Genomic DNA, 15000 nt, shown 5'->3' with positions numbered 1-15000 from the left:
TGGCTCCACATATTTTTCTTTTCTTTCACCTATATAAAGGGTATTGTGGTACAATAATGGAAGGAAAATAATTGGTACTTTTTTTTCTGATCATGACTACATTTTCTTTACTTTAGTCATCTTAGGCTACAGTTTCTTTGCATCATTCAAAAATTGTTATCATAATTAATAGTACTTTTTACTTACTGGTGCCATAACTTTTGTATTGGTACATATATCTACCTCCATATGAATTTACACTAATAAAAACTATTAAATAAAAATTAATTTAAAAGAAATATTATTTTAAAAATTTTAAAAAAATATAAAATAAATTGTATTATTAATATATATATATATATATATATATATATTATTATATGAGAGTACACGATACTTTATATTAACTATTAATAGTTAAAATTTATATATAAAAAAACACCTATGGATATATTATTTTTAATTTTAGATTGGAGGTGATATACTAATATTAAATTTGTTTATAGTTTATAAATATTTTTATGTCTTCCTTTAAAAAAACTCAAGGCACATAAGGTAAACGACCTTTAACATCACATACTTATATAGTTGTATAATATTCTTATTATAATAAAATTATTTAAGAAATTTTAAAAGAAAATTAAATATAACTTGGTTACACGTGTACTTGTCGTTAGAACTTTTGAAAGGTTTTTAAAAGCTTTTGAAGTTATACTAAAATATGTCTTTTTAAAAATAATATATTATTTTAAAAATAATATATTATTTTTAAAAAGACATATTTTAATATAACTTCAAAAACTTTTAAAATTTACACTCATTTATATATTATTAAATATTGGATAAGTATAAATTTGGTTCTATTTTACAATGAAATGAAAGTTTAGTTAGAATTGTATATATACTTGATGTTGGATTGATTGAATTGAAATTTTATTTTATGGTTTGAATTGAATGTTTTAAGTGATAATGGGTTTTTAGAGTTAGGTTCTAGTTAAATGATTTTGAAGTATGGAATAGTTTCAAAGGTTTTAAATATTATTTCATTAATTTATTGTGTTTAATTGTGACTATATCATTAAATAATGGATTCCATTATTGGTTATAATATAACATGAAAAACTTATAGTTGGGAAGAATTATTATTAAGTTGATGAGACATAATTTGATGATTAAGTTAATAGATTCAGTCAGCTATTCAATGAAAAATTTGTATAAAATATGTAATTTTGGTTTTGAATATTTTTTATGCAAATCTGGTCTTTATATTTGTAAAATTATTATTTTTCATCTCTAAATTTTTATATGTGATTTTCATCTTTACATTTTTCTAAATCCGCATTTTGATCCTAAATTTGTTTGCCTAATTTTGATATTTTAACTTCTCACTATTCATAAATTTGTTCAGTTATAAATGTTTACTACTATATTTGACCTTTATTAACTATGCTCTTTGTTTTTAATTATGGTGGTGGTAGAATTATTTATTATGGGAAATATTAATTAATATTGTAGGAGATATTCAACATATAGAATATGTTTATCTTTTCTGATCATAATTTGAAATTTAAATTAATAAATGTGTTGTCATAAATAACATAAATGAACTCGAAAAATTTGAAATAGAATTGATTATATTTTGTCATTGTACCTGTGTGAATGTCAGGGGCTGAGTAATATTGATCCACGTCTTAGTTGTCCAATTCTTCAAGTCTCTCTACCTCTTCACGTGCCTTGGTCGGCCGGCAGGGGTACCTGCGATTGCACTCTGACGCTAAAGTCAGCAATGGTGCTCAAGTGAGAGTTCTCTCTTAGTATGAAAAACGTACATTTTCCTTCTTTAGGAGTTCCTTTAGTAGGTTGACTTGAGTCTTGGTCCTCTGGGCCAAGCAACTGACGACTAGAGACATGCTTAGTGGTATCTGGGTCGTGCTTGGTAGTTTCCTGAAATCAAGTGAGTGCTCTAGAAAACGTGTTTAACTTATTCAACGGAAGTTGTAACTGCTCGCTTCGCGTGTAACCACGTTCTTGATTTAATTTAAGTTATTCAATGAAGACCATTCGGTCGTGAATTATGATCATGTATGTGTAGAGTATTAATATATAATAAGATAAATTTATTTACAGGCTGTTCGCATAATTCAAAATAGTCGTTACTACTTAATCTATAATTATTGAATTGATCATTTATTTTTATAATGAACTATTATTAGTTAATTATAACATTAAAAATTCTGTTATCAGATGTTAGATGTTGATAGTTTCGTAGAGATATGAATATGCAGGTACAATAGATATTTTAATTAATTAAATATAGAGAAAATATTATTAAAAAAAGTGTACCTTTTGTAGGTTTAGTAATCATCATTTCTCTTCACCAAATTTGCTAATAACGTTTCCTACTTTGCTAATAACTTTTCCTTTTCATTTAATTAGGTCAAACTATTCTTAAAATTTTATAGAAATTTACTAATCTCAAGTTTATATCGTAAAAGCTTACAAATATAATTCACAATTTACTAGAAAAAAAATTAATAATTTTAAATCTAATTTAATCTCATAAACTGACTTATAAAATAAAATTTTAATACAATCTCCAACATTTAAAATGAAAAGATAAAATAAGTTTACGAATAATTAAAAACTGGAACTAATTCTTAAGAATTAAGAATCAAAATTGTAGACTTTATAAAATACAGAAACTAAATTTAAATACCAAATATACAAATTCTGCAAAATATAGAAAACAAAGTTTCAACTAAACCCCATTCAAATACTATTCACTTAATATATATTTTTTTTCATAAACTATTGGAAAATTGGTTGGAAATGTGAAACAAAAAACAAGAAATGTGAAATGAATGAACATCGTACATAGAGATAGTTACTTGCACTTGTTCAATAACTGATACCGACAGAAAAAAGTAAAGACGAAACTGTATATGACCTTGTTTTGTTCGTTTTTTATTGGAAGAAAACTACACACAAAAAGAAGATCAATCCAAAGTTAACTGTGATGGAGACACCTCAACTACAACCCCATAAACATATATATATTATGTTCATTGTATCTATTTATTAAAACAGAAATTGCAGGTCTAACTTTGACTTGTGCAACTTTATTTAAAGTGTTCATATTGCAAGAGGAGCACATCCCACCCACACTTTCTCATGTGATTCAAGAGTTCTTTTTCATTCCAATTTTAATAATCACAAATTGTTCATGCCAATTTTTAAAATGGAGGGAAAGAGAAGAAAAAATATGGATGGTAATGGTTGATGCCTATTTTAATTATATTTATTTTATTTTTAATTACAAATATTATTATATCATTATAATAGGTTATTAAATAGATGTTGGGTGAGTTTGTTTTTTGTTTTGAAAAATTATTCTTTAGTGGAAAAAAATTATCATATTTTAAAAAGTGGATAAAGTTATTTAAAAAAATATCATAAAACAAAATTTTAAATAAAAATTAATTTTAGAGAAAAAAACTTAATGACTTGCAAATATATAGTTCTAATTAAAAATTTAAAAACTTAACTACAAGTAGGTCAAAAACTTAATCCAAACTGTGTTTGACCTCAAATCCAACTTTTTAAAATGCTGCATAATTTAATGAAATTATAAAATGATTGGTTAGTAAAAAGTTTAAATCATAGATATTTAAAACCTTAATAATTTTTATAAAAAATACATTTCTTCTATTTCATTTTTTAATGTATTGCTCCTATTTCATTACTATATGGTATTTTGTCTCAGCATATTTATCTTTCTTTTACATTGCCTTCAGAACCAATTATTTCAACTTTAAGAAAATAACGTTTAATTAAATGAAAAAAAAAAATTGAAAACAAATATTTGAAACATGTAATTATTTAAAAAGTTTATTTCTCTATAATTTTAAATAGTTAACATTCCTTACTTGGATTAATGAGGGAATTTGAGAGGATGGAAGAGAGTGGATTTGTGAGGATTAGAGAGGATGAGTGATGATACATGAGGTTGTTTGGATTAATGCTTTGTTTGGATTAGGAAGTGGAAATGAGAGTGGATTTGAGATAATTTGAAGGAAAAGTGTGAAGAAAGTTAGGGTGTTTAAATTAAAGTGAATAGAGTGGAAAGTATGGAGAAAGTTTATAAAAGTTTGTTAGTGATGTGATTGAAATAATATTTTTTTAATTGATAAAAATGTAAGTTTACAAATTTATCATTATATTTAAAAATAGTTAAAAAAATAATTTTATTTATTTATTTATAAATTATAATTAATTTTAATTAAAATATTATTTAAATATTTATAATTATAAATATTTGATAAAAAAATTATTTTTATATTAAATAACATTATTATTTTTATCTTTATTTTTTTTACTTAATATAATTATTATATAAATTCATTTATTTTTATTATTTATATTTATAATTTATTATATACATGATATGATATGATTAATTATATTTTTTATAATAATTATTTTTTATAACTTTATTATATTTTTTATATTTAAATTGTAATTTTATTTTAAATAAAAATAATAATAATTTAAGTTTAAAATAAAAGGGGTAAAAAATAGGGATGACAAAGCGGGGCGGGCCATGCGGGCTGGTCCGCGGCCCGCAGGTAAAAAACGCGGGGCGGGCTAACCTTTTCAACCCGCTAACCCGCATTAGCCCGCGGCCCGCGCGGGCCAGCAGCGGGGCGGGGTGGGCTGGCCCGCTAACCCGCAAGAAAAAAAAATGTCATTGTTTTAATGTGTGCAGATGACGGAGAAGATTATAATTATGAAAAAATGAATGAAAGTTCTTCTAAGGCGACATCCAATGTTATTGAAATGGAAGAATGTCAATAATGTTTATGTTTAATGTTTTTTAATTAATGTTTATGGTTATGTTTAATGTTTTGGAATTAGGTATGTTTAATGTTTTGGAAGTGGAAGAATACTGATATTTGATATTTATGTTAATGTTTAATTTTTTTATGTTTGACTATGTTTGAAAAGGAAGAAAAAAAAATTGGATTTGATAATAACAAATATATAGGTTTAATTTGACAATTTTTTAAGAACAAAATGTAAAAAAAAAAAATATTTAATTTAAAAAGAAAAAACGCGGGCTGGCCCGCAAACCCGCGGGTCAGCTCTTATGCGGGGCAGGTCGGGAATTCTAACCCGCAATAACTTTGCGGGGCGGGTTGGCCCGCCCCGTATTTTTGCGGGCCAAGTGCGGGGCGGGCTAGCCCGCTTTGCCACCCCTAGTAAAAAAAGTAAATATATATATATATATATATATATATATATATATATAATTTTCTTCGCAACTATGCGGAAAAAGTTTGAATGAAAAAAAAACTTTGGTTTTCGTGCTTTTCTATTTTTATTGCCTAGGTTTCCATGATTTTTCTTGTGAATAGTACATGTTTTTTTTTGTCCTAAAACAAACGGAACCTAAGGGATGATAAAATGGATTTGTGAGAATGATTATTGAAATTTGTGGGTGATGTGATAGTTTTGAAGGAAATTTATAAATTATTTTAAATATGTAAAATGTAAGTTTACAAATTTATTCCTGTCATTAAAAACACAAAATGAGAACCAAGATAAACAATTCTCCTTACAATGAAAATGAATCCAAATCGAATCCACACAACATGAGATCTAAGAGAATCGATTCTCTTACATATGTTCACAAGCCAAAATCGATTATGCCTTCTTTTACACAACAATGAGAATCGATTTCCATATCCAAGAGAGTATTGAAGAAAAATATTATTATCATACGTGTACATCCGCAATAATCTTTGTATATGAGAGAAGAAAGAAAAATGGATGTAACTCACTCCCTCGTCTGCACCCTCTTCTTCAAATATGCAGATCCAAACAAGAGAGGAACTCGCTCGTCCATCCGCGCTTAGACTCCATCAGTGAAAGCAAACAGGTCATAAGAGTTTGGACTCATCGTCCATTGTTTTCACAACATGAAAAATGAAATAAAGATTAGATATGAAAAATGAAATAAAGATTAGATAGAATGAATTCATTTTATCAAAATCTTTATCTAATAACTTTGTATTCACAAAGTTTTTTTAACTTTTTTTTTCATTTTACGAGTTCATGAAATATTAAGTTACATACATGTACATGGAGCAAACTTAAACACATATTTAAAAAAATTAAGTTTTTAGAATGTGAGAATTGAGATTAAAGATTTGGTGAATTGAACTAGCTATGTGATTTTGAATTGTAAATGCATATTGCATAGCATGTGAAATGATGGTTTTAAATGTGTTTTTGGTATTGGGTAACGAAATTGAGGAAAACTAAACAAAGTAAAACAATGCTAAAGTAGTGTAGTTTTGCTTTAAAAATGTGTATAAATAAGCAAGAAGAGATAAATGATTTTTTTTTTTTTGAGAAATTTTGGTGCAAATTTTTGTGTGTGTATGTTTTGTTGTATTTTTGCATTTGAGCACGGAATTGGAAGCTTAAGCAGTGCAATCACACTAAATTTATGTAAAAAAGTTATTATTCTAATATTCAATTACAATAATGTAATGATAATGTTTCTTGTTCAAGTAACAATTTAAAATTAAAAAAAAAATATCAATATAATTATTTCACTTTTAACAAGAGTCGCTAACTATTCAATTGTTATAATATATTGAATAGTTATAATATAATGATAATGTTTCTTGTTCAAATAACAATTTGAAATTTGAATAAGAAAAATATCAATATAATTATCTTATTTTTGACAAGAGTCATTAATTTTGGATGGATCGTAACTAGTTTAAATATTAATTTTAAAATCTGTTTATAATTTTTACTAATAATAGAAATTATTTTAGATATAAAAAAAATTATATTTTATATGTATTTTTTTTTTCTTTATCATTAGTTTTCTTATATAAAAATATATTGGACAAGTTATTTTAGCTGGACTTTTGATTGAAAATTTGAAATGTGGCGAAGTTTGAGATTAAAAAAATAAAATAAAATAAATAAATAGTATTTAATTAATATAATAATTAATTATTTTTGTTTTTAAATTTAATTTTTATTTAATGATTTTTTTAGTGTTTACTATTCATCTTAAGGAGGTGATATATTGACACCATAAGTAGTAAATACATACACCTAATATTCTAAAATATTAATATTTTAATTTAAATATTATTATATTATTATAAAGAGTTGTGAAGTGTTTGTGTTTTACTATTGGTGTCAAGAGAAAAGTTTTCCTTCATCTTATTATTGTAAATCTTAAAATATTTTTAATCAAATTTTAAACATCGTATTTTCACTAAATGAATCAGTGAAATTGTTAAGAAATAATACAAAATCTAGATAAATGTCATCTATCAATATAAATATAAAATTAAGATTTTGTAATGAGTGATTAAGGAGGGTCAAATCAGATTCACTTTCCGTAAATGCTGAATTTAGTTGTGTTGGCCACACCAAATGGTTCCTTCCTGTTGGAACTTTTTGGTTAATCAGAAAAAAAATGAGTTATTTCAACAAACTTCAAATACAATCCTAAACAAATCTATATCTCATTTGTTAAGCAGTCAAATCCAACTGTGTTCATAATTATGTTTCTCAATTTTTTCACCAAAAAATAGTGCTAATCTAGAAAATAGGTTGTGTAAAGAAACTCCCTAGAAATCTCTGAGAGAGAAAAAAAAATATAAGTACGAGATTTAGTCATGATTTATACCTATAATTATTTGAAAGAAGCATAAGAAAAAAAAAAGTTTAGATAAAATGGAAACAATTATGCAAAAAAATTACACGTTAAAAAATAGTGAGAGAACATTAAATTTGAATCCATATTTGTCGACATTAAATTATTGTAATATCTAAAATTAAATTATTTGTAGACATATATAACAATGGAAAGACATTAAAAAATTATCTGTATATATTAATACAGTCTTTCCTTATTAGTTTAGTCAATATAATAAGCTATTAATTATCAATTTATTTATTTATTTTTCATAAAATTATTGATATTTGTAAGTAGTAGTTATCTAATCAATATTTAGTAGGTTAACCATTTTAACCTTTTTTTGTGTGCATTAATAATTCCCTTAGGATACTTTTTCATTGTTTGCATAAAGAAAAGGCTGAAACATATATATAATTTTCTCTTAATCTTAATTTGAACCTGTAATAAATGTGTTATCACTAGTCAACAACAAATGTGATGTTGATATGTTGAAGGTTTCTTATTTGATATGAAAGAAATATGGATCATGAACAGGAATTTTTTTGATTTTTCCACTCAAAATTTATATGCAATTTTTGTTCTTCATTAAAAAATCGTTTACTTTTAGTCTACTTTATTGAAATGACAATTTCACAAACGAGGGATTAAAAGAAAACAAATTATTTTGGTATACCTACTCTAGATCAAGATTATTTTTTTTGCATATTTAGGGATCATTTTCTTTGAAATTGATAAAAATATGTAAATTTTAAATAATTAATGAAGTACTATTGACTCATATTTTAAAACATATACTGGCTTTCTAATATTTTATTTTATTTTAAAAAAAGAAAAATCGTATTATAAAAATTTGATCTTAAAGAAAAGTTAAACAATGACGCACCCTTTTATTTCACTAAGAACCCTTTCATTTATGAGAAAAAACATAAATTGAATCAATTAATTCACTTTGTCTCTTATCTCGATCCCTCACAAAAGTGAACTTATTAGCAATTTAAAAGGTCCTAACGAAAATATCAAAAATTTTAAGCTTATAGTATATAATAATTTTATCATTATTTTTTATTTTCTATATTTGATTCTTCCTAATATATGTTTTTTTCTGTATTGACATGATAAATCACCTTATAAAACCTATATCATGATAAAAAAAAATCAGAAACCAAAAGAGAAGTTTTAAAAGTATTTTAAGGACCAGTAAAAAATAAAAGATAATGGTAATTGAAACAAAATAATAAACGTTTCTTTTACATATAAAATACAAAATGTATAGATATTTAGATAACCAAAAGTTAAGAATTTTTTTATTAGATACTAAATAAAATATTCATAAATCTAGATGTTAACCTAATTAAAAGTGATGAACTTCAATTAAAAAAAATTGTTTGTACCGGTCGGGTCCGTACAACACTTGGAGGTTCGGCACCCAGTCAAGACTGACACAACCAAAATCATTATGTTCAAAAAGAAGATTAATGACACTAATCAGTGATCAAGCACTAGACAATACACTTTTAATCTGACCCGATAACAAAGAGCTCATGATAATCATATAAATAGGTATAAAATCTAAGAATCATGTACGTCATCATCAAATATTAATAACACAAAGTGCCGAATATAGAATATTTACTTGAGCGTCGGAATGCTTTTTTTAGATATCATATGAGCTTGAAATTCACGAAGACGAAAAATAGAGAAATACAAGAAAGACAAAAGAAACATTCTTAGAGGAGAGGGAAGATAAATCGACCGAGAAGAAAGATAATAGTTCTCTTGTTTTAACATGAAATAAATGTTTTAAAACACTTTACTATTATTTTTTTAAGTAATTAAAGAACACAGTTCAAATTAAACCATACCTTCATAAAAATTAAAACACAATATCCTAACTGAACAAAAAATGCCCTTTCATACACTCACTCCACCAATTCACGCAATCTTACAAACAAAGTATTGATGGCAATCTGGGCTAAATAAACACGCTAAATATGACAAAACTCCACGATTTGGGCCAAAGTCCATAACTATTATGGTAGTAGGTTTTGCTATTACTAGCTCAATGCACATTAATTACATGGATCCACCTTCCAGTTTTCTTCCCTTCTACTCAAACGTGAATGAAAATGGAAGCAAAAGCTCCATTTATTCCAACTCTGAAAAACCCCTTCCTCCTAATAAGTTACACACTCGCTTTCCATTCCTTTCACTACACATTACAGCCTCTCTAGAATCTTCTTCCTGCATGCAACATCTCTATATAGTATCTCTGATGACTTGGTGCTAACCAAACACACCACACAGCAAAACATTATTCAAGACAGAAGAAAGAGACAAAGATGAGCCCAACATGGGTTTTTGTGCTGAGTGTTGCGGCTATGTTGGTGGCTGGGAATGGACAACCATCAGTGAAGCCAGTGGTGAAGACTGTGAAGGGGAAGAAGGTGTGTGACAAAGGGTGGGAGTGCAAGGGTTGGTCTGCTTATTGCTGCAATGAGACCATCTCTGACTACTTCCAGACCTACCAGTTTGAGAACCTCTTTGCAAAGCGCAATTCGCCAGTGGCACATGCTGTTGGATTCTGGGACTACCGTTCTTTTATCACTGCTGCAGCTCTGTATCAGCCTCTTGGCTTTGGCACCACCGGAGGAACCACCAATGGCCAGAAGGAGGTTGCAGCTTTCCTTGGCCATGTTGGCAGCAAAACCTCTTGTGAGTCACTTTTCTTTCACATATGAATCATTTTTTTCTATTACCAAAAACACTAAAGAGATCAAACTCTTCTAACCGTGCACATATAACTTTTACTCATATTGATAAACCTCGTACATACGAGAGTGATTCAAGATAACAATCAGAATAAGAAAAACATATTAATTTTTACTTCGCAGTTTACCTACGACCAGATCCTCAATTATGCATAATGAAGATTTTATGACTATCTATTCTTTCATTCTTAAAAATCTTCTTATTCCTTTGTTTTTACAGTTCTGCTACTACTGCAATTCACACGCAAAACTATATTTGATTGACAAATTGAATTGTGTGAAGTGTTTTTTTTTTTATGATACCACATCTGATATGAATATATATGATCATTGTTGGGGATACCCTTATTCTTATACAATTATGTTTTTCAATTTGTTGAATTCATGATCTCAATATTTCAAGTGAGGGGCCGTTGTATAGACATATGATGATATTATAACAATTTGATTATTTCATGGTAATTTGTTTAAGACCATGAAATTGTATGGTAATCATTGTTGGAATAATGTTTCAGGTGGTTATGGGGTGGCTACTGGGGGACCCTTAGCCTGGGGTTTATGCTACAACAAAGAATTGAGTCCTGATAAACTCTACTGCGATGAATACTACAAATTGACCTACCCTTGCTCTCCTGGTGCAGCATACCATGGTCGTGGTGCCATTCCACTTTACTGGTACTCACATATTCAGATTTCTTCAATATCCTTTAATTTCATCACTCTACATTTGAAGAAATTACAGCATGGTCTAAAATTATGTGGTTTCCATCATATTACATGTTTATCAAATTTTTTTCGTAAACTGTTTTTTTAATGAGAAATAATGGAAGTATTTTAAGGATACCTCAATCCTTATACTTAAAAACAGAAATGTCTTCCAACCTCAATCCTTATACCTCAACCTTTTTTATAGATCTCATGCAAACTAAAGTTTCGAAACATTAATGTAAGTAAGAAAAACATGTTAAACGTATCCATGACCAAACTTGCGTCATTATGAAGATTTCAATGTAATCTATGCTTCCATTCTTGAAAACCTCCTTATTTATTTGTTTTCCACATATTAATGTATTTCATCAGAACCTCATAATCTTGTAACATAAAATAATGTCTGGTGGATTTTATCCACCATTTGGAGTATTTATTACATCTGTTTGCTTATTTTGATAACATCTGCATAAACATTAGACTTCTTAGCTTGTGTTAACTTCATAAGCAGAAACAAAAAATGCCTTATACAAGTCTAGTTGTAGAAGTGGTTAGTCAGAAGCATTTTATGCAAAGATTTTACCAAATTTTGAGCAATAGTTGTGATCAAACTCCTTGTGTTTTCTTCCTTGATAACAGGAACTACAACTATGGAAAAGCTGGGGAAGCCTTGAAGGTGGATCTGTTGAACCATCCAGAATACATAGAACAAAATGCCACCCTAGCCTTCCAGGCTGCAATGTGGCAGTGGATGACCCCACCTGAGAAGCACCTACCATCACCTCATGATGTGTTTGTTGGGAAATGGAAACCCACCAAGAATGACACATTGTCCAAAAGGGTACCTGGATTTGGTGCCACAATAAACTTGCTCTATGGGGACCAAACTTGTGGGCAGGGATCTGATAATGAGGCCATGAACAACATCATTTCTCACTATCTTTATTACCTTGATCTCATGGGTGTTGGCAGAGAAGAGGCAGGGACTAATGAAGTTCTCTCCTGTGCTGAACAAAAGGCTTTCAAGCCCTCTGCTGCACCATCTTCTTCCTCAAATTGATCTTTCCTTGGCTGAGATTCTTGGCCTCCATTCTTGAATCCTGCTAAAAATTCTTAATAAAGGAGGCAAGTAGACAAGATATTGCAACTACTTTGGCCTTCACATGATGAGAGTGAAACAAGTTTGGAGTGGACACTCATAGTTAATTTGTGTATAGATTATTACTTTGCTTACATATATCTTGGCTTTTGATGTATCCTTTCTCTTCTATAATTTGAATTTATTTTGGTATAATGTATACAATTGAATATTTGATCACTAAAGGCTGTAACAATTTTGTTATATTTGTATATTGTGCAATCAAAATGATACCAAGTTTCACAATAATCTGATTTCCATTTACTATTTTGCTGTTTTATGTTGTGCATTTCACAAATCAAATGATACAAAGCTTCCATTGGATAATCACTATCCCATTGCGTGTCCATGCATTTTTTTTTTTGTCTAAACTGCGTAATTGGGATTTTCCTTCATCGAATGATTTTTCACACACATTCAATATATGGAGAGGTAAAAAGATGATGATACTCATAAGAGAAAATAATAAAAGTACACAATCATCAATATTTTTAAATTTTCCAATACTTTCATGGAAGTAAATAAATAAAAAAAGAACCGGTGAATTGATAGATCCCGAGATAAGGAAAAGCGGAAAAGAAAGGATGCATGTTTGATGAAGAAGATAAGGGCAAATTGGTCATTTTACCATCTTCTGGAGGTGCAACTTCAAACTATGGGGGTACAAAATAAAATACCTCACAAGCAAGTGTAACACAAAGGAGTAGTTGAAGAGGATTGTTTCTTCCTGTACCTTCGCAATTTCTCCAGGCACCTCCATAGGTGAGACAAAAAAATCATTTTATTCTTAAAAAAATAAAAAAACCATTTTATCCCTAATATATTTTTTCTATTTACATATCTTGGACTGTAGAATGCAGAAATACCTTCCGGATTTTACAATCCAAAATATTTTATTTTAAAAATATATATATATTTTGGATTATAAATACTACAAGAAAATCATGAAATAGAAATCAATTTTTAGATACCAAAATAATTATTTGCAATAGTAACTAAATTAGATACTATTTTATAAACTAAAAAAATTTGATTTCTAAATTAGTTTATATTATTATTAAATAGTTTCTAAATTGATATTTAATTGGCAATAAGGTTTTAACTACTAATTATATAGTTTCTAAATTTGGTAGCAAAAATCTTGGTTGCTAATTAGATACCAATTTAGAAACTATTTAGCAATAATAAAAACTAATTTAGAAATCAATTTTTTTTAGTTTCTAAAATGGTCTTTAATTTAGTTACTATTGTAACTAATTATTTTGGTCTCTAAAAATTGATTTATATTTCATGATTTTTTGTAGTGAAAATTCCAATATAGTTTGGATTTTATAATTCGGAATGTATTTTTCTTAATTTACACATCCTGAGTTGTAGAATTTGAAAAGTATTTGCCGATTCAGAAATACCTTACGAATTCTTTAATCCATAATGTATTTATAAAAAAAAATATTCTGATTTATAGAATTTGAAAGTTTTTTTTTATGAAAAACATTAATAGAATAAAAGATATTTTTAATATTTTAAGAAATATGAGTGTTATGGAGGTGTAGAAAGAAACAGGCTTGAATATGCTTGCTTATTGGGTCCCAAAATCAGTTCCGGAAGGGCCTTTCAAATTTTCTATTTCATATGTTGAACGTAAAAGAAAATTGTCTTAAGTCAAAATATAGAAAGCAACATGAAGAAAAAAAGTATTATATTTTCTTAAACATTAATTTAAGTAAAAAAATTGTTCCTTAAATTAATACTCAAATATGTATTAGAAAGCTCACCTGTAACAATTTAATTGCTAATTATATAGCCATGAAATCATTCAACGTTTTATTACATCTATTAGAAAAGTTATATATGTTTTTAATATTTATAAAATTTATCAACAACTTTTTTATAACATTTAGAATGAATGAGAATCATGTGAAGGAGGTTGCTAACAAATCTGGACAATTTAATGTGCTTCATAATCAGGTTCTTCATTGTGTTTGTAAAAAAAAATCAATTGCTTTTAACAAAGTTGTAATTATTGTTGAAAAGTATTGAAATAAAAACAACTAAAACTTCAGATATTAAAACATATTAAAGTGTTTTTTCAATCGTCTATAAAAGATATAAAATTATCCATTGTTCAAAAGCAATGAATAAAAAAAAAAACAATCTGCATAATCCATTGTTTAAAAAATATTATCTGTTCAAAACTTTAGAAAGACATTCAAATTATTTGAAATTTAAAAGCATGCATATTTATAGGAAATAAAAAAAGGAGGATTTTTAAAGAAGAAAAAATTAATATTTTACTCACTTCATCAATGCTTTATTTATTTATTTATTCAATATGACTATAAATAAACCATTTTAATAATTTTTCATGTTTTAATACAAACAAAAATGAAAAGGTTAACATATTTTTGTATGTTTATTAGCTCATTACATGAGATTTTTTTTTTTTTTTTTTTTTACAATAAGAACACATTTTTCAATCATTAAATCTACACATACGATAAAACTCTTCTTATGAAAAAAATCACTGAGAAACTTTCAAAGAGAGAGTAACAAAGAAGCCACAGGCCTCCATGAAGCTTTGGATTGTTCAAGATAGAAACTAATCTCACCAAGATCTCTAACAAACCTACCATTTTAACCTAGTAGAATAATTAGAAGAAGAAAAAGAAAGTAGA

At 27.2% G+C, this 15000-nt stretch overlaps 1 protein-coding gene across 1 annotated transcript; it reads left to right on the top strand.

The window, feature by feature from the left end:
- The first annotated feature begins 9562 nt into the window (after positions 1-9562).
- On the top strand, positions 9563-12574 carry CTL2 (chitinase-like protein). Its single transcript, XM_068625728.2, has 3 exons — positions 9563-10423; positions 10995-11154; positions 11827-12574. The coding sequence occupies exons 1-3, from the start codon at positions 10051-10053 to the stop codon at positions 12245-12247; spliced, it is 954 nt and encodes a 317-aa protein (XP_068481829.1). The 5' UTR covers positions 9563-10050; the 3' UTR covers positions 12248-12574.
- Positions 12575-15000: the final 2426 nt, after the last annotated feature.

Source organism: Phaseolus vulgaris, chromosome 9 (genome assembly GCF_051622355.1).
Source record: "Phaseolus vulgaris cultivar YP4 chromosome 9, ASM5162235v1, whole genome shotgun sequence".
Taxonomy (NCBI): domain Eukaryota; kingdom Viridiplantae; phylum Streptophyta; class Magnoliopsida; order Fabales; family Fabaceae; genus Phaseolus; species Phaseolus vulgaris.
This window is presented reverse-complemented; position numbering and strand designations above follow the sequence as displayed.

Coding starts and splice junctions, on each gene's coding strand:
- CTL2 (XM_068625728.2), top strand. CDS start 10,051: ATGAGCCCAACATGGGTTTTTGTGCTGAGTGTTGCGGCTATGTTGGTG. Junction 10,424..10,994: donor TGTTGGCAGCAAAACCTCTT/GTGAGTCACTTT, acceptor ATAATGTTTCAG/GTGGTTATGGGGTGGCTACT. Junction 11,155..11,826: donor GGTGCCATTCCACTTTACTG/GTACTCACATAT, acceptor CCTTGATAACAG/GAACTACAACTATGGAAAAG.